Raw genomic sequence first — 25535 nt, forward strand, 5'->3', positions numbered from 1 at the left:
TCAGTACTCTCGAAGGGTGAGGTTTGTGTTTTCTGTCAACTCAAAGCAGCCCCGAAACAGGTGATTAGTGTACAGTTTTTTAAAATTAGAAATCACCTGCTGGTCCATGGACTGCAGGATAGGAGTGGTGTTAGGTGGTATTAGAGAACCTTTATAAACTTGAACTCCTCGAGGATGTCATGTTCAAGGCTCGGTGGGTGAGCAGGAGCATTGTCGAGGACGAGAAGGGCATGGCCGTTCCTCGTATCTCAAATGTCGCTCGTATCTCAAAACAAAACTTCGCTCGCTCGACAGATCGTATCTCAAATAACTCGTATGTCAGTACTCGTATACACTCGTATCTCGAGGTACCACTGTATCTAAAATTAGGTTGAAATTGTTATTTGATGAAGTGACTGTTAAGCTGCTATTTTATTATAAGGTATTTAAAACTTCTTAACTGTAATATGGTATTACATTTTTCTAGTTTGCAATCTGGTATTTAAAAATGTTTATCGTAATATGAAATTACTTGAATAAACTATGATATTTATGCATATGCAATTTGGTAGATTTCTAGAATTATTATCTCACCTGATTTTCCATAAAGTTATAAAAAATAATATTACTCTAAAAAAAATATGGTCAAACAGACCAGATAGTCTGGTATTTATGGTAAAACAGACCATTACTATACAGTGCGATAATTTGATCAGCAATTTTTCTCTGTGCATAAAAAATTTGGAATCAGTATTAACTAAATTCTAACTGAGCTAAATTTTGCTTGCGTCCCATCAAAGGTAGAGTGACTAAATGAGTTAAATTTTTCGCAACACTATAAACAGAGAATAATATTTATTTGCATTTTAATTCAGACACTTGACGAAGAAAACGTTTTAGACTTGCAAGTGGCTAACCTCCGATCTCACATCGGCCTTGTATCACAAGAACCTGTCTTATTCAGTTACAGTCTAGCTGAAAACATTGCATACGGGGACAATTCTAGAACAGTTGAAATGCAAGAAATCATAGAAGCAGCACGTCAAGCCAATATACATACCTTCATTTCTTCATTACCTCAGGTAAAAATAGTTTTTTTTTTTTCATTTTTAAATCACTAATGTCTTATGAAGCAATTGGATTCAAAAATAAATTGGAAAAATGTTTAAACTTATTTTAACAATTAAAGACCCATTCATAGATTGTGTTTAGCATTCAAATAAAATATTTTAAAAACGCTTTTGTAACAGCAAACAGTGAAAAATAGGTTTTTAAATCTTGCATACAAGCAATTTAATGTAAAAGAGCTGAAAATACAACTGAATAATTAAAGCAAGAGCAGCAGTAATTGATGAAGAAAACACCATGTCATTGGGCAAATTTGTTCAAAAGTTATTGCAGAAAGTTTTTTTGAACAATGATTTTTTTCCCTCCATATTGTGCTGAAACTGCGGATTGCAAGGAATGATCGTTTTCTCATTATCTTTCTTCATAAATTACTTTTTTTTTGTAAATATGTTGCAAACTTATTATTCATAAATATGTTTCTTAAAATACGCTATTATTATAACTTGATTAGAGTATTATTTTGACTAAGTATATTCTAACAATGGTTCAATAATAGTGCATTTAAAAACACATATAATTTGATTTCATACACAAATATAATTAACTTATTAAGTGAAATTAACAAATAAAAATGCTAATCAAATATTAAAATGTACATAAAAATATTTTTAAAGGGGTACGACACACCAGTTGGTGACAAAGGCACTCANCGAGTATCTTAACGTTCCTTGAAAATATAAACTGCTTAAGATACTTGTATGATTTAACAAAGCATATATGTTTGTTACCTTGGAATTTTTCTGGTAAAATATTTGGGACTATTTTGTGGTGAATATGGCGAAAATTGAAACAAGTACAAAAATTTAAAAAAATATTATAGCACAAATGAGTTACATAATACCTACTCTTGAGATTAATATACTTATAACATTATTGATCACGTTATGCTCATTTATATATTTTTAATAGTAAATTATATTTAAAATTACATTCAAATTGTTATTTGATAAAGTGACAGTCAAGCTGATATTTTATTATAAGGTATTTAAAGCTTCTTAACTGTAACATGGTATTACATTTTTCTAGTTTACAATCTGGTATTTAGAAATGTTCATCATAATATGATGTTTAAAATACTTGAATAAACTATAATATTTATACATATAAAATTGGGAGGATTTACAGAATTTTTATCTCACCTGTTTTTCTATAAAATTATAAAAAATAATACTACAATAAGAAAGAAATAAGGTCAAAATGACCAGAATAGAGTAAAAATTTATTGTATTTCTGGCTCTATGGGAGCACCAAAAACCTCAGTAATATTTACCAAAACACCAGCAATGCATAAAACCATCATTTATTGGGTTAAATTTACTTTTCAGTTATGTATTTCTTTCTAAATTTGGGATTATAAGAACAATAATTTTAAAAACCAGAAATTTCGATAAAGCATGTGAACGGAAAAATACCAAATGATAGGTATAAATACAGTAAATTTTGGTTTTATTGCTAGAAGCTATTGCTATGTTATTTTTTACAGAAAATGCCAGTACTATACAGCACGGTAATTTGAACAGCACTTTTTCTCTATGTATAAACAATTTGGAATCAATATTAACTGAATTCTAATTGCTCTAAATTTTGCTCGCGTCCCATCAAAATTAGAGTGACTAAATGAGTTACATTTTTCGCAACACTATAAAAAGAGAATAATATTTATTTGCATTTTAATTCAGATGCTTGACGAAGAAAACGTTTTAGATTTGCAAGTGGCTAGCCTCCGATCTCACATCGGCCTTGTATCACAAGAACCTGTCTTATTCAGTTACAGTCTAGCTGAAAACATTGCATACGGGGACAATTCAAGAACAGTTGAAATGCAAGAAATTATAGAAGCAGCACGTCAAGCCAATATACATACCTTCATTTCTTCATTACCTCAGGTAAAAAAAAACTTTTTCCATTTTTAAATCACTAGTGTCTTATAAAGTATTTGGTTTCAAAACTAAATTGGAAACATTTTTAAACATATTTTAACAATTTAAGACCCATTCATAGATTGTGTTTAGCGGTTCAAATAAAATATTTTAAAAATGCTTTCATAACAGCAATATCTGAAACAGTGAAAAACAGGATTTTTAATCTTGCATACAAACAATTTAACGCAAATGAGGTATACATACAACAGAATAATTAAAGCAAAAATTGTAGTAATTGTTGAAAAAAACACCATGTCAGTGGGCAAATTTGTTAAAAAGTTATAGCAGAAAGTTTTTTTATCACCAACAATGAATTTTTTCCCTCCATATAGCGCTGAAACTGCGCATTGCAAGAATATGATCGTTTTATCATTATGTTTCTTCATAATATGTTTCTCCATAAATTATTTTTTTCTATAAATATGTTGTAAATTTATTCATAAATATGTTTCATAAAATATACTTATTATTATAACTTGATTATTATATTTTTTTAACTAAATATTCTAACAAAATGTATCAATAAGAGTGAATTTAAAAACTCATATAATACGATTTCATACTCAAATTAATTAACTTATTAAGTGAAATTAACAACTTAAAATGCTAATTGAATATTAAAATGTACATAAAAAATATTTTTAAAGGGATACGACACACCAGTTGGTGACAAAGGCACGCAATTAAGTGGCGGCCAGAAGCAGAGAGTAGCTATTGCTCGAGCCCTGTTAAGAAATCCCAAAATATTACTTCTTGATGAAGCAACCTCTGCCCTCGATGCAGAAAGTGAAAAGGTAAGTTAAAACTCCCATTAAACCATAATGACGTGTTTAGCATGTTTGTATATAGCAATTTCGCTTTTTTTTCATCATGTTGTTTTTCATTTGGTTTTTCTCATGGGGATGCTGGTTTTGGTGTTCTATCCACTGTTGCAAAACGTTCCACAGATTTTCCGTGAGGCAAAGGTCAAAGGATTTGGCTGACCATTCTATGTGTAATAGTAAATAGCTGCTCCAGTCGCCACTTTTTTTCCTAGATAAACTTTGCTGTTGTCACCTTAAAATATATGAATATCAATAATATACTCTTCAAGAGGATTTTGATTGAACGGTACACAGCTAGAAATTTCTCGTTGAAAGTGTAATAAAAGTGTTTCTCGTAACAATTTATTTAGTAGTTATTTCACCATATTCAAACAAAGTAGTCAAATAACCGTAAACCCATAGTATTAAAATTTTTAACTGTGAGAAAAACTGTTCATGAACTGCTTTACAAATATATGGTTAAACAACCTGAATTTTATCGGACAAACTGGCCACAGCACTTAGTTTCTTACAGCTGGATACATATTATTGCCATAGGTGTTAATCTACCAATCTCATGACCTACAGAAAGTTCAAGTCCCAGCGTTGACAACACAATATTTCTTCTTGATAAATCCAACCACAACCTAACTCCAATGCCCATTACCTCTTAATAAGCCTAGCTCCAATGTCCTGCTAAACTTCATTTTTGCGGTTTTGAAAAAAATGCCTGATTTTAAATGGTTAAAAAACCGTATAGTTAAAACCGTATAGTTTTATATTCATGATTTTTTTAACCATTGTAGTTGTAAGCAATTTCAAAACCATAAAGGTGAAAAATGTTTATTACGGTTAATTGAAGGGACAGATTGTTGCCGGTTATTTTAACATAATTTTAGGATGAAAATTCAACAGTGAACGACCTGTTCAACATCCAAAATGGTTAATAACATACTCGTGTTGTTAGTGGTCCTCATAGTGAGCCAACCTTATCCATAATCAAACGTTCACCCACAAAACACAGCAGATTCACTATCGGCTTCATGTGTATGTCTCTAGGGCTGACGTAGTTTTTGTGTGGTGAGATTAATTTTAAGAAATTCGAAACAAAAGATTTAATTGTTGCAAATTTAAAAATTTCTTAACTTGTTTAAAACTGTTTTTTCGAAGAAAAGCTTATAACAAAGATTAAAAAATTGTATTTCAATAAAAATAGAAAAATGTTCGAAATATATGTGCTGAAAAATGTGCTGAATTTCAAATATATACCAAGTATTCTCACGCAAGACTTAAGTTATTCTCTGGACTGGAGTTTAATATGCTCTTATGGGATTCCATTAAAAACTGAATAATGATGGAATTCTATTTGTTATTATTAATATTTAATATTATTTTATTAACATCTGATATTAGTTGTTATGTTATTATATTAATATCTAATATTATGATATTAATATCTAATATTATGATATTAATATCTGGTATAATCTGATATATTTATATTGATATCTAATAAATATCTAGTTTTTTCCACTTGATTATGAGAAAAAAAATTAACTATGAGAACTTGGTTATGAAAAAGAGTTTTTGCCAAATTACATTGACATACCTATTCCTTTTTCTTAAAATTATGATCGTTGTATAAAAAACTACTGATGTTGCAGACCAACTTTTAATTTATTCATAATTTATTAATTTATTTCTAAAACTTTTGTTCTTTTAAAATTAATCCAAAAACAAAATTAAGAAAAATGAGTGGTAAACAGAAAAGCAACGTTGCCAAGTTGCTTAAAAACTAAAAAACATCCTTCATACAAGAAATAAAGAAAAACAAAACCTTAACAAGTGTCTCAAAGTTTCAGTCTGTATAAACAACATTAAATCATGCAAAGTCAACATATATACTAACTGAAAGTGGCATATACAAAACTGATTCAATTATAAATGTTTTAATTATTATTTTCAACGGAATATTTTTATATAGGTTGTCCAAGAAGCGTTAGATAAAGCAAGTGATGGAAGAACTTGCCTCATCATAGCTCACAGACTTTCAACAATTCAAAATGCTGACACCATAGTTGTAATTCATAAAGGTAACATTGTTGAGAAAGGCACCCACCAAGAACTTTTAAATTTAAAAGGACATTATTACAATCTTCACAATACACAGAGTGGTGCCCAGTAAGCGAATGTTAGTCATTTAATTTTCAACATCCTACCTCTTACGTTAGCAATTTTGTATTGTTAATAGTTCCTTTTCGTTTTTAAAACACTTATGAAACATTTAAACAATAATTTCATGCTAGTATAGTATTGAAAATTAACCTGTTATTTGCTATTCCTGTTTTTATAGATAATAATTACATGAAGTTTTCCACAAAAATATGCTTTTTGGCAGGATAGCAAAGTTGATTAGTATAAAAGGCATCAGATGATATATGTTTTACAATTAATATCCATAAGTAAAATTTGTTGCTTGTATTTCATAAATATCTATTCTACACTGCGAAAAATTCTGGAACAAATGACGGGGTAAAGTACCAGAACTAAGGATGCATCATCCGTAAAATAAATTTTATTATTAATATTTACTACTTTAGAGTAATATTTACTTAATTAGAGTGTTTCAGTGATTTTAAGGTAATTATTACTATAAAAATTATGGTATATAAGATTTTTTTTTTCAGTAACATGTTCCGCTAAAAACAGATGAGTGCTGGTTTTACCTCGCGTAATTTGATCTAGAATTTTTACAGCGTATAATGATTTTTTTTCTATATGATTGCAGCATTTATATAGTGTGCAAAGATGTAGTTTTAATGTAAATAATATGTATTTATGTTTTTTAATTAATTTAAAAATATTCCCTGTTCGGAATTAAAAGTATAAGGTGCTTTAAAGAGAAAAAGAAATCACGTTACAAATATTTATAATTCATACCCATAGTTTGAAAAATATGGAATTTGCCAAAATTTTAATATCCTTTCATTATTTTTTTCTCTGCATTTATATAGTTGGGGAAGCAGCTATGAACATTATTAAAGTAAATAAAATATGTGATACATTTAATTTCTTTTAAAATAAAAACCCTTCTTTAATCTCAGGTAGAAATTACATAGTGTTTTTAAGTTGAAAAGAGTAGTTGAGGAAAAAAAACGCATAGAAATATTACTATGTTACATGCATCTCATAACATAACTCATTCATTATTTAAAAAAAGTACAAATTTTTTAAATATTTAATGGATGTCCAATTTATATTAACTTTTTCACTGAGAATTGCATTTATGTGACAGCAGCGGTGATGGTTTAAGATTCAATAAAATATGTTTCCTATTTAATTGACTTAAAAAAAAACAAATAGAACTTTTATCGCGTTTTTGGATCGAAAAGAATAACATTAAAAATGTACCATGCACCATGTGTTTCTTATAACTGATATTCACAGAATAGAAAAAGTACAAATTTTTCACATTTTTATTTTAATACTAAATTTACTTTCACTAATACTAATTTTATACAGTGTATTTCTGCATTGCATGCAGTCTTTTCTGTATTGTATGCAGCATGCTTCTTAACGACCCCTCTCAGTATATTATAATTTAAATCGTGTCTAAAATGGGCTTAATAAATATACACACTGCCAGCCGCAAACTAATATTTAAGCAAAGAAAAAAAATGCTAGCAAAAACTAACGAATCATTAGAGTTGAAGACGGAAATAAAGCCGCATAAAACTTGCTTGTCTACCGCTGAAAACGAAAAAGAGCTGATAAGTAATTATCGGAGTATAATTTGCAAATACAGATCTCACTTAGTAATCGAGCTCTTTTTGGTGTTTTTAACCCTGCATTCTTCTCCACTAATTCGTTAGCATTTTTGTTTTTCTTGCTGATTTATTAATTAGCGATTCTTAACGTGCATACTTTTCGGAATGCATTTCTGACGAGAATTCCAAAAGTACATAACAGAGGCGAGGATTACAGAACATCTGGTAAATGCTACTGAAAAAGCAACGAAGCAGTTATTACATTAAAACAAGTATTTTATTGCGATGTAATAATTCCATTCATGTGTAATCAGTTTATAATTTATCTCATCGGACAATGGATGTATTTATTTGACATGTATGTATTAAAAATTGCAATTGTCTGCTTATTATCCTCGGTGACATATAATCTGCAGGATTAAATTTTAGCCCTGGTGGAAGAATTCCAGCAGATAAATCGTATCGCCGTATAACTCGCTGGCTATACGGCAATATAATGTGGTTATGATTAACAATGAATTTCAAAGCCCCTCTCACCTACAAAAGCAACGTTATGTATGAGCAAATATACGTCCTGAATGAGCCAATGAGCTTCGGCAGGGAAACGGGTGAGCAGACACGTGATCATGTTTATGGGGCATTCACTGGCGAGTTGGGCAAATATATTTCTCGTTCGCATTTTCAAATTCGTAAGCGTGAATTTTTCACATCCAGTATGAATGGCCTTTTACACTTTTACGACTGACGAAAATCGTTGAATTCACGATGTTTGACGTCGAGAAGATAATTTCGACTGATTATTCGCCATAACGTCACGCTTTTTGATAAGGTATCCGCGGATTATACACAGGAAATTACGCTGATGTGTATAAACCAACATTTCTTTTTTCCTTCAACTTTCGAATTTTCTCTACATGTGTTTCATACATGGAATTGATACACATACATTTACAAGTATAAAATTTGCAAATGGCGTGTAAAAAACATTCATTCCCTACTAATTTCTTTTTGATATCGAATTGTATGTATGGTCTCAAGACGCTATCTATTTTTTTGGAATCTACTATCTAGTTTTTAGTCTTAAATACACCTTTTGCTGCAATACTTAAATGCTACTTTTTGCTATGGGATGCTTTTTGCTACGGGATGCTTTTTGTTACTTTTTGATAAACGGAGAAAGTGAGAGAGAGAGAAAGAAAGACAGAAAGAGAGAGAAGAAAGAGAAAATATATTTATCTCCCAGTCAAAGGTTGAAAAGTACAAAAATTGCGCATATTTTACTAACATGTCTCCTTTAATGTCTTCTTTAAACATTCGCCATGTATATTGATTGCAATACGTTCTATATGTATAATGCATATTTTTATATGTCTTGCGCAAAATATATTTATAAAGAAATTATAAGTACTTAAGGATTACGAAACAATTTAAAGTTTATTTCTGTTTAAAATATTGATTAATAGGTATGAATATTTTATATGCTAATGTTAGGAAATCTTTTTAAACAATAATTGGTTTTGAAACAGAATATGAAAGTTCGACACATAATTCAAAAGTTATTATGGTTGATCCTTTCTTTATGAATATTTTTTTTTTCACTTTTTATTAATGAGGATTCTTTTGAAGATAAAAATACAATAATATTTTAAAATCACACAATTAAATAATGTATAAAAATTGTTCTTATTACTGTAAAAGAAATACTTTATTGCTGTAACCGTAAATGTATGTAAAAAACTTTATTCATTTGAAAACTGTGTAACTATTTTTTCTCTTTAAATATTTTACAAAATGTGCTGTTTTTAATAAATTCTTCGAAATCAAATTTTTGTATGTTATTTTGGTATTTTCAATGGCAAAATATTTTTAATTTCATAATTTATTTTCACTTTTTTTTTCATTTCTCCTTTATTTTCCATTAATTTATTTTTATATCTTTAACTGTTTCACTCTCCTTGAAATAATTTTTATATTTTTTGCAAGTCAGTTTTTTCTTTCAAATTTCACTGCTTTACAAGTTTAACAGATTAAAATTTCTCATATAATCAATAATAAAGTATATACAGTTAATTAAATTCTCGGTTTTGTTAATGTTTAAGTTTTGAATTGATACTTTCTTTGTTATTATTTTACTTATTTTGATTATATTTTTTATTATGTCTTTTATTAATATGTTTTTTTTTCCATATTTGAAGATGAAGTGATAACAACTTTTTTCAAAGGAAAAATTTTTACTAAATTTTAAAAATTCATTTTATTGTTGAGATTATTAGAACATGATGTTACAATTTAAAGTTTAAATTTTATTGGTAATAAGTAATTAGTTAGCAAAACAAAATCTGGAATATAAAAAGCTAACTCTCTTCCCTGTAAAAACAGTCCAGTAAATGTTTAATTGCTGGTTTTTATTATTGATGGAAGTAAAGTACTTTATTTTTAATAAATATTGTTTAATGTTGCATACCAATTTCAAATGGCGTAATTTCAGCCTTTCTAATTTCTTTTTTGCAAAAAGAAAATATTTTAAACTTCCGATATAGGATCACTAAAATTGTAAACGCTTATTTAATCTATTTGGTTAAATGAAACAAACAATGATAACAAAAAACAAGTATAAAAAATCGCTTATTTATTATATTATCTGTCTTAATCAAAGTTCAAATCAATTCAAAAACAATATAAATTTATTTTATCATTTACAGTAAGTTAATATATTGCGTTTTACTCCAAAAGAGTCGAAAGAATATCCCATTGGAAAAGAATGAGTTCGTTTTTTTCTGATACAAAGAAGGGGGGGGGGAGTAACTTAATAACACAGTTTTACGCTTATCACACGTCAGTCTCCTGTCAGTTATTGCACAAGGTTACGACCAGAGTCATTGCGCAATGATTCTGCAAAGAGAATTACTAAACAATAATCAGAATAAAAAAAACATTTTTATGCCGTACATAATGGAACGCTCGTTATATTCTGGTGTTCTTTTTAAAATCTAACTGTGGCGGCAAAGTACTAGCAATTTTCGCGTAAAATGAGGAATAATAGTGATTATCAAGATTTAGATACAAGTGAATTTCGGACTGAGAAAGAAACAAGACTTTTTAAAAAAGGATACTCAAACAAAGCATTTAATTTCACGGAGGAGTTAGAAGAGGGCGCTGCAAACAGGTATGTATCTATATCATAATAAAACTTAGTATTAAAATATTGTTGTTTTTTTTCAAAGGTTAAGTGGTTGTAAAGTTAACCTTTTTTAAAAATAAAGAGTAATACATTTAAGATTAAAAGGTGTTTAAAGGTATTTAAAGATAAAAAGGTATCAAACATTTAAAAAAATATAATTTTCAATTTTAAAATTTTACAAATATTAAAAAAATGCATCAGTTTGAAAAAAAAATTTGTAAAAAAATTTTATTAATATTTTATAAAATAAAATGTAATTAAAATAAAAATANAAGTGTTTCAAAAAATCTGACACAATGTACCTTTTCATTAAGCTACAAATTTAAAGATTTCAAAACATCTTCTGAGTCGTAAGGAAAACTCTGTCTGACCTAAGAAAGATCAGCTCTAAAAATATTTTATATTTCAACGTAATATGTTTTTTATTTCTTTTTCGTTATGAAGGTTTAAATTTTATCTCTATATTAAAAAAGTGTAAAAGCTGCTGCAGCTGTTTTGGGTGTGTTCAACTTAATGTTACATTTTGGTTTTCTACGCAAAAACTATGAGACTTACTAAGTTGTCTAGAAAAATGTCAAGAAAAATTACTAAGGTGTCTAGAAAAATGTGCAGGAATTAGATGACATAAAAAATAACATTCACGAATTAGTTCTGGAATTATAAACTGTTAAACTTGTTGTAAGAACAATATCATATGGGTCGTATGAATGTAACCACAAGTTTGAAATTCGACATGCAGAAAAGATCTATATGTTAATGAACTTAATGCAGAGATTTTCCGATATTCTAATTCTTTTTTTTTAAGTTATTGCAACTTTAAGTGCTTATTTATTTATTTGCGATTTTTTTTCTCAACTATTTTTACTTTACGTTACATATTAATTTATTGCGCAAAACTATTAAATTACGAGAGATTACGAAGATGTGAACATAAATGTACAAACAGTTCGATGGAATATAAGAATTATGATTTGAATATTAATTTGAGAACTATTAACTGTAAAAATTGTTCTAAAAAAGAATCATGTTGGTCCACCTACTGACTGTTGAAATACAAAATTGAAATTTTATATGCTAATAGAACTATTTTAAATTACGAAATCGGTGTATTTTTTCAAAACTTTAATTTGTGTGAAAGTTATTCAAATTTTAAGTTTTCTTCGAGATTTTTCCCAACCGTTTTGTTTTGAATATTGACTATTTATCCATTGTTGTGGAAAACTTGTTTTTCCCTAACAAGATCTCTATTTTTTTTTTATAACTCGTGCTCTAGTAGATAAGAATCAAAAATAGCAAAAAAAGAGAGGAAAGGATCACATATTGTCAGATAAAAATCTTAATATTTATATTGACCTTCCTAAAAATAAAAAAAGAACTTCATAAATAGCTATAAAAACCATTCCCGATTTAAATTGTCTCATCAACGAGTACAATTATTTCCCGTTCATTTGTTCCTATTGAATCACATAATCTGTACTCCTTTGGTTAATTTTTTTTCTAGCGCAGATGGTCACTATTTTAAATCTAAGTAGGTAGGTATTCCATTTACATCGCACTAGAGCAGCCCAATGGGCTATTGGCGACGATCTGGGAAACATCTTTGAAGATGATCCGAAGACATGCCATCACAATTTTGATCCTTTGCAGAAAAGATGGCTCCTTTACTTCGGTAGCCCGACAACCTTCGTGCGAAGTCGAGCACTTCACTGTGAAACAGTTAAGAGAGGACCGATACCGTACACCCTCGGTTCCTTTGCTGGTTGATCAAAGTGATCACCCACTCGCACACTGACCGCAGCCAGTGATGCTTGACTTCGGTGTTCGACTGGGAATCGTGTCTTAACGATCAGTCCATCGCAGAACTTAAATCTAAGTAATTGCCTATTCTGTAACGCTTAGCATATTAACAAAATATTTTCACACTTACATAAAACTAGAATAATTGCAGATTTATGAAACAAAATGTTCAGTATTTTTGTGAAAAATTTTGACGTTTAACCCTTTGAAGCACAGTGGTACGACAGCGAAACCGCACTTTTTAAAAAATTATTCCTAGCGGCACAAAGGTCAATCTCCGAAACCAATAATATTAAAGTATTATTTTAACTTTACTAAACATCACCAGATAGCAGCACTACACTTAGATTATATCTTCCTTTGAAAAAAATAAAAAGTTTTCAAGGCCCTTTTTCATTACTACAAGTTTTTTTTTTTTTCTCAATAAAATACAAAAAAAGTTTGAAGTATATCACTCAGATTTGTTGTTTATGAGCTTCTTTTGACACACAAATTTTTCCCAATAAAGATTCCTCAGAAAAGTATTTAATTTTTACCTTTATATTTTTTGGTTTCAGAGTGAAGCCACTGTGCCCCTAGAACATTATATCCACCAACACGAGTCTTTATCCTTTTTCCCCCTTCCTTCACTCAGATAGTGAAGTGGGTAAAAATTTATTAGGGTTTTTTCTTCATGGGGCTTATAAATGGGGAGCAATGTGTCTCTTATCTATTTCTATTGAAAATAAAGTCTATTACTTCAAATTTCTTATCTGAAACAAGTTAATTCTGCTCATTTGAGTTCTTTTTGAATAAGCGAACAGTCGTATTTAGTTGATGCTATAATATCTATTTTCTACTATTAAAATTTTTCTGCATTTTATTTGTCTTAAAAATTAAGAATTTAAATTTTTTATTATTATTATTATTTATTTATATTGTTGATTTTCAATTAAGAAATGAGAGTTTAATTCTCTATAATAGAAAAGTTCTTTTGTTTTGAAAACTATTTCAAAATTTAAGTATTTTAGTAGTATTAAGTATTTTAGTATTATACATTTTATTTTATATTTTATTTTTATTATTATACATTTTATTTTTATTATTATATATTTCTGTACTATTTATTTTATCCTGATATTGTATAATATATATTATATTTTACTTAGAATATTTTTTGTGTTTGAAATTCATGCGTTTTATTTTTCACTAATATATATTTTATTATATACTATTTTTGTATTATATTATATTTGTTAAAGCCTTTTTTGGTCTTTAAAATTATATAAATAGTTTTAGTACTTTAAGTTTATTGTTTGATTTCTGAAAAGTGAAAATTTATTGTAAAAAAAGTTAAAAAAGATAATATTTTTTTTTCACATGAAAATGTTCTATGTGGACACTGGTTAACCACCGAAACCACCACCCCCTGTGTGGTGCAATGAATCAGAATTTTTTTTAAATGTCATTTTCCCATTCTTAGATCCTAAGCATCATAATTAGTTTCTCAATTTTAAAAAAATATGAAAATTTATGTTCGTGTGCCTCAAAGGGTTAAGGAGAAAAAAAGTGCTGAAGGAGCAGAAATTACAGGAGTTAGTGATAGCGAAGCAAGCAGGGATGGAGCCCCTTAGTGTACTAAAAAATTAGATCCCTTCAGAGCTCTCTTATTGGAGACCAGGCTTATAGGTTCCATTTAAAAGTTCCAGGTTCATTTTTGCCATATTTATAATCAATGATACAAACAAGCTGTGTTTCGTGAGAATTAAATTTAATTTTTAAATTTGATTATATTGTTCTTTGTGATGTTGCTACATCATACCTGAGTCAATATTCTACTCCTCAATTGTTTTTTCAGTATTTGTTCGTTTAACCACAATAGCCTTCTAATCTTAAAGTTCATCAATTGATTTTTTATATCGATTCTTTCCACCTTAACTGTACCCGAGGAGCGCTTTGCTCCTTTTCCGCGTGCCTTCTTGGCATCAGTTGAGTAAACTACTGTGTGAGAGAAACGTTGCTCTCGTTTTCATCTCCCTTTTTTATAAAAAAAGGGAACTGCAACATAAATAACATTTTGTCAACGATGAATCTTAACTTTATTTGAAACTTAAAGTTGTCAGATATAAATGCTACATAATAGAGGTGAACACGTGTGCGCCATCGCCAATAGTTGGCGCGTTGCCAGAAAGATGAAGAGGTAAAACTGTAAGCATATGAAGATATTCCGAAGTCTTTAAGTGAGCCTCAGATTTTTCCGGCTGGAAAGGAACTATTTTAATTCTCAAAAATCATGATCCGGAACCTTTTCATAGTGTAAAATTTAAACATCAACAATCAAAGGAGCCACCTTCTTCCCTGAACCCATTAAGATGAGAAGTAAATAAGAAGTTTTTTTGCGTTCCTGAAAAGAACTCTCTTCAATTATTCCTTTCCTACACACAGCATTTGTCCAGTTCCTAAACCTGGAGATCCTTCTGGAACGAAGGATGAGGTAACCCATTTGAACACTGTTTTTTAAGTATATACTATCACATTCATGGTTCATTAACTTATATTATATGCTGCAATAGTTCCTTTCATATAAATACATCCTTCTATGATGTTTATTACTCCCTTTAATTAAAATTTTAGTGATTCATTTTTTTATTCTAAATTACTTAAATTGTAACAATGCGATATTCTTGATTTATTTTCAGTAAGAAGGAGGAGCTGGAAGATGAATTACCACCTGTGTCTTTTCTTTCATTAGTAAGTATTTTGCAAGCAATAAAAAGTTACTAGTCCTTAAATTCTGAAAATTTTTTACAATTAAAAAAGAAAACAAACGAAGAGTCATTTTTGAAACTGAATAACTTGTATGCTGTTATATAGTTTGGGATTGTAAACTGAAATTACTTAAAGAATTAAAATAAATCAATTCTCTTCCCCCTGTTTTTAATACTTATGATTTATTTATTACTAGCTGAATGCTCGTTCTCCGATTTGGTTTTTTAAAAAAAAACACCAACTATCAATAAACATCACTACGGAATCAAACAGAAAACAGAAAGACATATGCATAAAGACATATAATAATTAAAAATAATATCATTCTTAATCGATATATTTTATTATTTTGTGTTTTTAGGTTATTAAATTAAGCAAAACACGTTTTTAGTACATCATCCTATCAAAATTTAGATTAGCTGTATTCATGATGTTGGCATGATGCTGTTTCTCAAGGTAATCACAATCAAGTAATTTTGTCAGAAACATATTCCTTTCGAGGGCCCATAAAAAAACCCCTTTTCATTGCATCTGTGTAAAAACTATAATGTAGTTTTAGTGGTTTAATAATCAAATATACGGTTTTAATAGTTAGATATGCTAACTATACCTACATTTGTATATGTTTTGTATTAATTACCCTTATGCTGAACCAATTACCATAATACAAAAATGTTTATTACCAAAATAAAAGAAGAAAAACTGACGTCTATAATATTAAGGTGATATTTCAAGGTTTCTGTTAAATGAATTAGTATCATTTCTTCATTGATATCGCTTTTTGGTACATATCTTATTTTTAAATTCAATTCGAACCTGTTATTAAAATAAATTAAGCATTATTGACATTAATGATAGAACGGCGAATTTTACGCTTTTTCTTAATAACTGCAGAGGTCAAGATCAGAAGCAAATTCGGTGGATAAGATTTTAAATACCATTTATTTTGAAGGTAAATATTTACACGGTATATATTTCTAAGCTTAAATAGCTCAGCAAAAACAATTATCAATTAGATTATTAGCATGAGTCGAATCATTTAGATAATATGGCTATAGTATTTTTACCTAAATGAGTTAGTTCTGTTTCTCCATCATTTGTCTTCAGTACATAGCTTATTTTTTATTTCAAATACCGTTTATTTTAAATTATTTAGTTCTATAAACTCGTGATTAAAAAATAAATAAACTTGTGACTCAGGAATGCTAATTTGGTGATGTAGTTCCCTTACAGTACCACGCTCACGTTAACTATTGAGCGTAGCAGAAGTAACGAATAAAAATTAACTAAATATTAAAGAACGTGTACATTATAAAAACTGTGGTGTAATAGCTCTTCGAATTCAGAATTGAACTATCTAAAATTGTGTAAAGGAATACTTTATTTTAAGTTTACTCCAAATTAAACGTTTGCACACACTTTAAAGAGAGAGGTTAATGTATTAAATCCAACGATGGGGAAATTCATGGATTCTAAAGGACTAATAGATACATTAATAGATAGGATTTTGAATTGAGCCATTGGACATTTTAATAAACTTGGTGTTTTCCACAGTTTCTTTCTGCATTGACGGATTGATGTACGGTAAACAATAAAAAATATATAAAAGAAATTTTAAAAAAAGGATCACCCTGAATAACTTTTGATTTAATTATCGGACTCAATTTTAATAGCTTGAGGGGGTTATCTCAAACATGCTAATTAGTGAGTGTAAGCGATATTTTAAATTACTAAATCGGACACAGAAACGCACTTTCTCTAAATAAACACACCTTTTTTCTCTACGGTTCCACAAAATATAAGCGGTAGCTACAATCTAGGACAGGGATGGCGAACCAATGGCACTCGTGCTATTTATGGCACGCGACATAATATTTTGGGCACGCCACCGATTGGCACGATCACAATTGTTATTACACTATGAAGCATATGTAGCAATTAACATAAAATTCACAAAAACAAACAAAATAATAAACAATTATTAATAAAAAAATTAACAATTAATGCTAAAACACAATTAATAACCATAAAAAGCAATCTAACTATAAATAACCAGCAAAAAAATATTAATAGTCCTGCTTAAACTAACATCTTACAACCTGGTATCTAATCTGCAACAACAGAAGTCGCACTGATGTTACTTTGAGTTGAATTACGCGTATAATNTTTTTTCTTCCCATCCTTGATAGATGGTTTATCATCTTTGTGAATATAAGGAAACGTCATTATTTTTAATTCAACCCAGAAATCAAAATTACTCATAAGTTACTTGGAGTACAATCATAATCATTAAAGTTATAAGAATAACTTATTTCAATTAAGACTAAATAAAAATAATCAAATTTTGCGTTACATGCAAGGAAAAACCACAAAAAAGTGTTTTAGATTCCTGAACGGTAATAAGATTCTAGCTAAATGTTCTTTATCGCAATGAAATTATTTTTTTAACCATTAATTTTTTTAATCATCCTTGACAGACAAATTGTCATCTTAGTGAATGTTGTGAGACACTTTTCTTATATTTTTAACTTTTAACACGACCCAAAAATCAAAGTAACTTGCAGTTTAAGTATCAGAGTAATATAAAAGCTAACCTATATATTATGACCTATATATAACCTATATATTAACCTTTATATAATAGGATTTCCTCTCAATGTTTATTATAGCAATGAAATTATTTTTTAATAATCAATATTTTTTTTATCATCCTGGATATATAGTCTATCATCTTAGTAAATGTTGTGAAATGCTCTTCTTATTTTTGTACTTTTTTCACTTTTTTGTACACAACGCAGATATCAAAATAACTTGTAATTGAAATAGAGGAGTAAAGTCACATTTTGAAAGACTTTTGGAATGAAAATAATTAGAATTTCCATTAAGCATAAATGAAAGCCAGAAAAACGCTTTTTACAAACTAATTGAACGCTAACAGATAATAATGAGAATATATATCAGCAATTATTATTATTTTCCAATTTCTTGTGCTTTATATGATATTTAATGTTTTGGGCAGCTCACTAAAATGTTCTTTATTTTATTTATTTAATTTAATTTATTTATTTTTTGTAAGTACATAAATTGTGTTTTTTTTTATTTCAAGTATTTGAATTTAGAAGAATGATATAAAGAATTAAATTTTAAGAACATATTAGTTTCTTTTTTTTTTAATTTTAAAGTTTACAAATTATAAATCTTTCAAAAATTCGAGATAAAAAATGTGTCATAAAATTTGCAAATTTTCTTATTTTTCTGCAAAGAGACAGAATGTTATGAATTAATATTAATCATTACAACTTATAAAAAAAGGACTAAATTACAATAAAGAAGTACCACAGCTCACTCGAGGGCGTGGATATAGAGTAAAACTAGTTACTAGATCAGTGCTGTCAATACTAGTCACACACAACTGATCTAGTATTCGATTTTTGGTTTCGATTTGTCGAGCATGCGCAGCTAATTCGTGTGTAAGAGGGAAGGTGTAGTTTACAAACATATCACTGGCGAGATTTTTGACTTCATATTGTTATGCCAAAAATCAATCTTATGTTAACCCCTGTACTTGTTTTCGATGTCAGTATACCTACCTCAGGAGTTCCTTTCATTCTGTAGGGGTGGGGGTAAAGACCACAGGTGGTATGTTCGGTGAAACACCCCTAGAACCATTGAGCTTAGCAGAAGTAACGAATAAAAATTAATTAAATATTAAGGAACGTGTACATTATAAAAACTGTGGTGTAATAGCTCTTCGAATTCGGAGTTGAACTATCTAAAATTGTGCAAAGGAATACTTTATTTTAAGTTTATTTCAAATTAAACGTTTACACACACTTTAAAGAGAGAAGTTAATGTATTAAATCCAACAATGGGGAAATTCATGGATTCTAAAGGACTAATAGATACATTAATAGGTAGGATTTTGAATTGAGACATTGGACATTTTAATAAACTTTGCGTTTTCCACAGTTTCTTTCTGCATTTACGGATTGATGTACGGTAAACAATAAAAAAAATATAAAAGAAATTTTAAAAAAAGGATCACTTTTGATTTAATTATCGAACTCAATTTTAATGGCTTGATAGGGTGATCTCAAACAGGCTAATTAGTGAGTACAAGCGATATTTTGAATTACTAAATCAGACACAGAAACGCACTTTCTCTAAATAAACACACCTTTTATCTCTACCGAATCAGATCTTAATTCCACAAAATATAAGAGGTAGCCACAATCTAGGAAATTTGGTCCCGAAAATTTTGTCAGGAGGGCTCTCCAAAATTTGAACCCCTTAATGTTGATTTTAATTTTTGCGTATTTCGCTATATCTCGAAAACATTTTAAGCGATTTGAAAAGAATTTTCTCACAATTATAAAATTCGTTTATCCAAAGGTAATTCTATGGAGAAAAAAAACTTCAGTAAATATTTATTATTTTTTAATAATTTAACTGAAAATCGTCGAAAACAATTTTGAATTTTAAGGTACACAATTTTTTGCATGCTTTTAAAAAAGATAATTTTACAAGGCAAAATACAAATTTTGAGCTAATTCGGTCGAATAGTTCTTGAGAAATCGAATTTTAAAAAACTGACTGTTCAGAAATTCGATAAAAAACTATTCTTAGCTTGTTTTACCACGAAAATATTTTTTAAATTAAAGGATGTTTTTTTTTGTTGTTGCTTTTTAGTCCCATATAATCCTTTAAAAGTGTCTGTATATGCTATATTGTCTACACTAAAGCAACTATTATTTCCAGTTTAGGTATTCCTCTGCCTGTGATAAACTGTTGTTATTTATTGGCGCTACTGTAGCCATCATTTCTGGTTGTGCATTGCCAGGAATGACAATAGTTTTGGGAAGTGTTTTCCAAGAAATGATTGATTATGATAAGTCTATTAATAACATTTCAAATAAAAATGTGTAAGTACAAGCTGTTTAGTAAATATATATATATGATTCCATCGCAATTTTATATAAAGTTGCAATATATATTCTCATAAAGTTTTCCTTCCAGCTCTTATAGAAATAAAAAATGTAAAAGCAAGTAAAGAAATTATACTGTCACGGAAATAATGCTTAAATAAAAATTTATTTAATTGTTATTTTACCGTATTCAAACAAAACTGTCAAATAACCGTAAACAAAACGATATTCGAAGTGTTATCTGTGAGAAAAACCATTTATTAACTGTTTTCACCGGATACGCTTAAGTAATCAGAATTTTATCGTGCATACCAGGCGGTTCCTTAGGCTATTCATCCACTTTTCCTTCGAGGTTAATGTCTTCCTTACCTGTACTATGCATGATTCTTTATCGCCTTACGAGATCATCGCCAACAAAACTAATTATTTTTATTTTTTGAAATCCCGGATGCTATATAGGCAAAGTATGAAATAATTGTCCTGATGAGGTTATTATGTAAATGATGTGGATGTTACTGCGAATGACCGAAATCGGTGGTTGTTGACTTTCACCGGTGAATGTTCACAATCAAATTAGTCGCTTTAGTGAATGTCCGAAATATATATTACATCCGATTTTATATTAATTTATTCGTGGATATAATTACATTTATTCGTTATTTTAATACTTACTGACGATAGATTAGAACAAACATCAGTGTTTGGAGTATCGGGCAAATATATACCAGGCAAGGGCACTTGACCTTAAAAAAACATCAGTGTAGGGTACACCGGGCAGTGGCACTTGACCTTAAAAAAACATCAGTGTAGGGTATACCGGGCAGTGGTACTTGATCTTAGAAAAACATCAGTGTAAGGTATACCGGGCAAATGTATACCGGGCAGTTGCACTGAACCTTAAAAAAACATCAGTGTAGGATATACCGGGCAAATGTATACTGGGCAATGGCACTTGACCTTAAGAAACATCAGTGTAGGATATACCGGGCAATGGCACTTGACCTAAAAAACATCAGTGTAGGATATACCGGGCAAATGTATACCGGGCAATGGCACTTAACCAGACCTAGTATGACTAGACCTTTGGTGAATGTCCGAAACATATACTAGGTCTAGTGCCACTTTTGCCATAGCTTAAATATTTAAAAAAAAATTAAACAAAGCGTTTGAATCAATTTTAAACTGATAACGAAATTATTGCTTTAAAATTAAAAAAAAATAATAAAAACTGCGACAGATAAGAGCAATTGAAGTAGTTGCTTCATACAGCGCATGTGCGGAAAAATTTTTTTAAAAAAATTATCCACGTGCATCTAAAAGTGGATGAATATCCCAAGACACCATACCAGGCCCACCTAATAAAGTAACTTAGTTCCTTGCACCTGAGAATATCTTATAGTCCTGAGGGCTAATCTCTCAATCTTTTGACCGATAGAACGAAAATTCGAATCCCAGAGTTGGCACCACAATTTTTCCTCCATTCACTTCAGCATATTAAGAGTTTCCAGTGTCCTGCACTCTTTAATTTGAGAATCTGTTTTATTATAACATTATGCTCTCATTTACATATAGATGGCAGCACCTTAAAGCAATTAAACACAAAACGTCTAGTATTTCCTATTACTCATGATAGATGGCACCACCAGATACACACAATAAATAAGCCACATTCCACCTCTCATTTGGCAACTCAACCGCAATCTAACTCCAATGTTCAAATAAACTTTATATTTATGGTTTCGTTATCAGACTTGTTGTAAATGATTAAAAGAAACGTATAGTTTCATGCTCATGGTTTCTTTACCATACCAGTTGTAAACAGTTCCAAAACCATAAGGGTAACAAATGCTCTTTACCGAAAATGTTACGGTTACATGAATGGACAAACTGCTGCCGCTTATTTTACCATAATTTTAAAAGGGCAAATTCTAATAGTTTAGTTGAAGAAAGTGCTAAGGAATAATTTAGTGAATTTAAGAACCTTAATTATAGAAAGTATAGCTGTGGCATACTTCTCCATTAAAAAATGCTTTATTTAAAAACTAGGTAGAAAACTTTATGCGTCTGTACTACTATTTTGAGTTTGGTTGCATTTTCATAATTCTTGGCACGTTCTTCGATTGACAAGGAAACGATGCCAGATGTAATATAATATCTTCTTCCAAACACAATTTTTTTATAAGTGCATTTGGGTAATTTCTTAAAAATTTTGCTTAATTAGTCTGAATTATAACTAATGAAATACATTTTAATTTTTCAGAACAAGAGAAGATTTTTTAGAAAGTGCCACATTGCTATGCATTTATAATGCATCCATTGGTGGTGTAATGTTGATTTGCAGTTACATATTTGTTTGTTCTTTTAACACAGCAGCAACTAATCAAGCATTTAGAATCCGCTGCTTATTTATGTCCTCGATTCTGAAACAAGACATTGAGTGGTACGACACTCATGAAACTGGTGATTTTGCAAGTCGTATAACTGGGTAAGATAAAATATTGTTCTTCTTAATAAGATATAAGAGAATATTCCATGGTGTGTAAGGGAAATTTTGTCAAATAATCTACTCTTTTAAGGAGAATTTACCTAAATTAGCAGGGAAATTTTTTCACTTACAAGGGAAACTAGGGAAGTGTGACTCGCCAATTTTGAAATAAACTAGTGGGATGTATGCCTTATGAGGAATAATTTTAGGGGGCGACATTTGTTTCGGCCCATAAAAAATAATTCAAAGAAAATTTTCGGCCCATTAAAAATAATTCAATATATAGAAAAATCGGTATTTTATTACTTCAATGCAGACTATTAGTTATTGTAATTGTTTCATAATCCAATTAATTTGTAATTAATTGGCTAATAAATTAATTTACCAGTTAATTAATTAATTATTAATTTATTATTAATTAATCAGTAATTATTCATTAATTAATCAGTAATTTTTAATTAATTAATTGATCTACAATTGCATACTAAAATTAATTTGAAAAATTTTTTGAAAAAAAAAATTTAAAAAATTTGATGTCAAATTTTTTTTTAAAATTAACCTAACAGGTTTTTCTGAAAAACTACAGACATATAAAATTTTCGAAATCAACTTTGACAATAAATATGCATTATATAGTACGTGAAAGTACCACAAAATTAATTGGAGTATGAGATAATTACAATAACTAATAGTCTGCATTGAAGTAATAAAATATCGATTTCTCTATATATTGAATTAATTTTTATTTCTCTATGGACCGAAACGAACGCTGCTCCCTAAAATTATTCCTCATAGGGCATACATCCCACTAGTTTATTTCAAAATTGGCGAGTCACACTTCCCTAGTTTCCCTTGTTAGTTGATAGGCAACGGAAAAAGTGCGATAAAAACTTTTTCTCCGGTCAAACCAGATTTCACTACATGATTTTTACGCAAATAGACTTACTTATACAAAATAATCACCACCCCCCACAAAAAAAACTTTCCTTGCCAGCAGTTCTAGCTATGGTTTAAAAGTTGCTATATTTTAAAAGTGAACTTATCTCAAATGCAACTGTTCTAGTTTGGGCTAAAGAGAATAGCGCAATGAAAATGTATCTATTGTGACAGTTTAAAATTAGGATATTTTTTAATATGTTATATTTATAGCTACTATTTGAAAATAGTGTAAAATAAATAACTATTTTCCTTGTCATTTAAGAATGTGATTAAAACATCTATTTTCAAGTTTAAAAAAAAATTGTACTAAAGATCTTAAAGAAAGTGAAACTTTTAAGGAAAAAAATAAAAATACGATGACAGAATTATTTTTTTCTCCATTAGCAAGACTGCCTGGTAGAAGCCGTTCCAAAATGCCATCTCCAGCTAAATTTATCAGAGCATCGGGCACAAGGTATCTTCATTGATTGCCGTCCATAATTTTAAAGCTTTCAAATAAACCGAAATTTTAACCTTTAAAATAAAATGCTGATGAGCATTAAATGCCACAGGCTCGATTTAGCCTCAATTGCATTTCAATGCAAACGTCATTTTACGTGACAAAATAAAAACAACATATAGTAAGTCTCATGCGATAAAAAAAAAAATTATTGTACATAGGGAACTTTTGTGTGCCATATAATTTATTACTATATATATTCAGGTTGAAAAATAAATAAATCCATTTGTCCTGCAGTGGACTGATCCTAAAGACACGATTCCCAGTGGAATATAGAAGTCAAGCATCATTGGCTGTGGTCAGTAAGCGAGTCGATGACCACTTTGATCAGACTACGTAGGGGCCGAGGGTGCGCGGTATCAGTCCTTGTTAAACTGTTCCATCGTAAAGTGTTCGTCGTAACGCGCAGGTCATCGGGCTACCAAAGGGGAGGAGCCATCCCCTCCGTAGAGGATCAAAATTGCGATAGCATGTCCTAGGATCATCCTCATGGATTTTTCCCAGACCGTCGCCAATAGCCCATTGTGCAGCTCTAGTGCGACGTAAATAAAGTACCTACCAACCATATATTTATTTTCCATTTTTTTTCTCCTTTATTTTATGTACTTCATTTCTTATAGACCTAAAACGTAAAGTAGTATTTGATTGTAAGAATGAATGATTGTTACGTTTTGAAATAAGAATTGGATAGGTTTTGTATAATGGAGAGTTAGGTGAAAGCGTTTTATTTTGTCTCCAATAGCTTTTGACTTATACAATGGAACTCGAGTTTATGTTTTAGAAATATGTTGCAATTTTGTATTTTCTTTTAAGAAGTTTTGTTTAATAAAATATAGGAGTGGAAGAAGTAGGGTATATTTCTTGCCGTACTCAACATTGTGGTGACCCGGACGTGATAAGACGGTAAAAAAAAGAACTTTATGGCCAATGGCTAAAATAATAGATGTTTTTCCTGGTAAAGATGGGCAAGTACGAGTGGTTCGCCTTAAAACTTCATCCTGTGAACTCGTCAGGCCTGCGCAGAAGATTTTCCCACTCGAAATTTCCTCACCCACTGAACCTAATCTAATAAATAATGAAGCATGCAAGAATAAACCAGAGAAGGACTTGCAGGTAGTTGGAAAAACAGTAAGAACGAGAAGTGGAAGACTTATTAAAGTGCCAATTAAATTTTTGAGCTGAAAAACTTGGACTTTCGGAACAGTATTTTAACATTATAATTTTCATTCATTTTACTCATAGAAATATAATTAGTTTTGATTAGTAAAGTAAACCTCCAATCAAAACGGTGGGAGGATTGTTACGTTTTGAAATAAGAATTGGATAGATTTTGTATAATGGAGAGTTAGGTGAAAGCGTTTT

General features: G+C 29.5%; 2 protein-coding genes across 2 annotated transcripts in view; both read left to right on the forward strand.

Moving 5' to 3' along the window:
• LOC139425003 (ATP-dependent translocase ABCB1-like) overlaps positions 1-6152 on the forward strand; it is a 53354-nt gene extending 47202 nt beyond the window's left edge. The window contains exons 24-26 of the mRNA XM_071177576.1: positions 855-1061; positions 3677-3823; positions 5817-6152. Coding sequence (XP_071033677.1) covers positions 855-1061; positions 3677-3823; positions 5817-6017 — 555 coding nt within the window. The 3' untranslated portion in view covers positions 6018-6152. The remainder of the gene's footprint in view (positions 1-854; positions 1062-3676; positions 3824-5816) is intronic.
• A 4285-nt stretch (positions 6153-10437) lies between these two features.
• Positions 10438-25535, forward strand: part of LOC107452351 (ATP-dependent translocase ABCB1) — a 143574-nt gene continuing 128476 nt past the window's right edge. Inside the window, exons 1-4 of the mRNA XM_071177584.1 lie at positions 10438-10765; positions 15256-15307; positions 20084-20247; positions 22511-22735. Coding sequence (XP_071033685.1) covers positions 10629-10765; positions 15256-15307; positions 20084-20247; positions 22511-22735 — 578 coding nt within the window. The 5' untranslated portion in view covers positions 10438-10628. The remainder of the gene's footprint in view (positions 10766-15255; positions 15308-20083; positions 20248-22510; positions 22736-25535) is intronic.

This window comes from Parasteatoda tepidariorum, chromosome 2 (genome assembly GCF_043381705.1).
Source record: "Parasteatoda tepidariorum isolate YZ-2023 chromosome 2, CAS_Ptep_4.0, whole genome shotgun sequence".
Taxonomy (NCBI): Eukaryota; Metazoa; Arthropoda; class Arachnida; order Araneae; family Theridiidae; genus Parasteatoda; species Parasteatoda tepidariorum.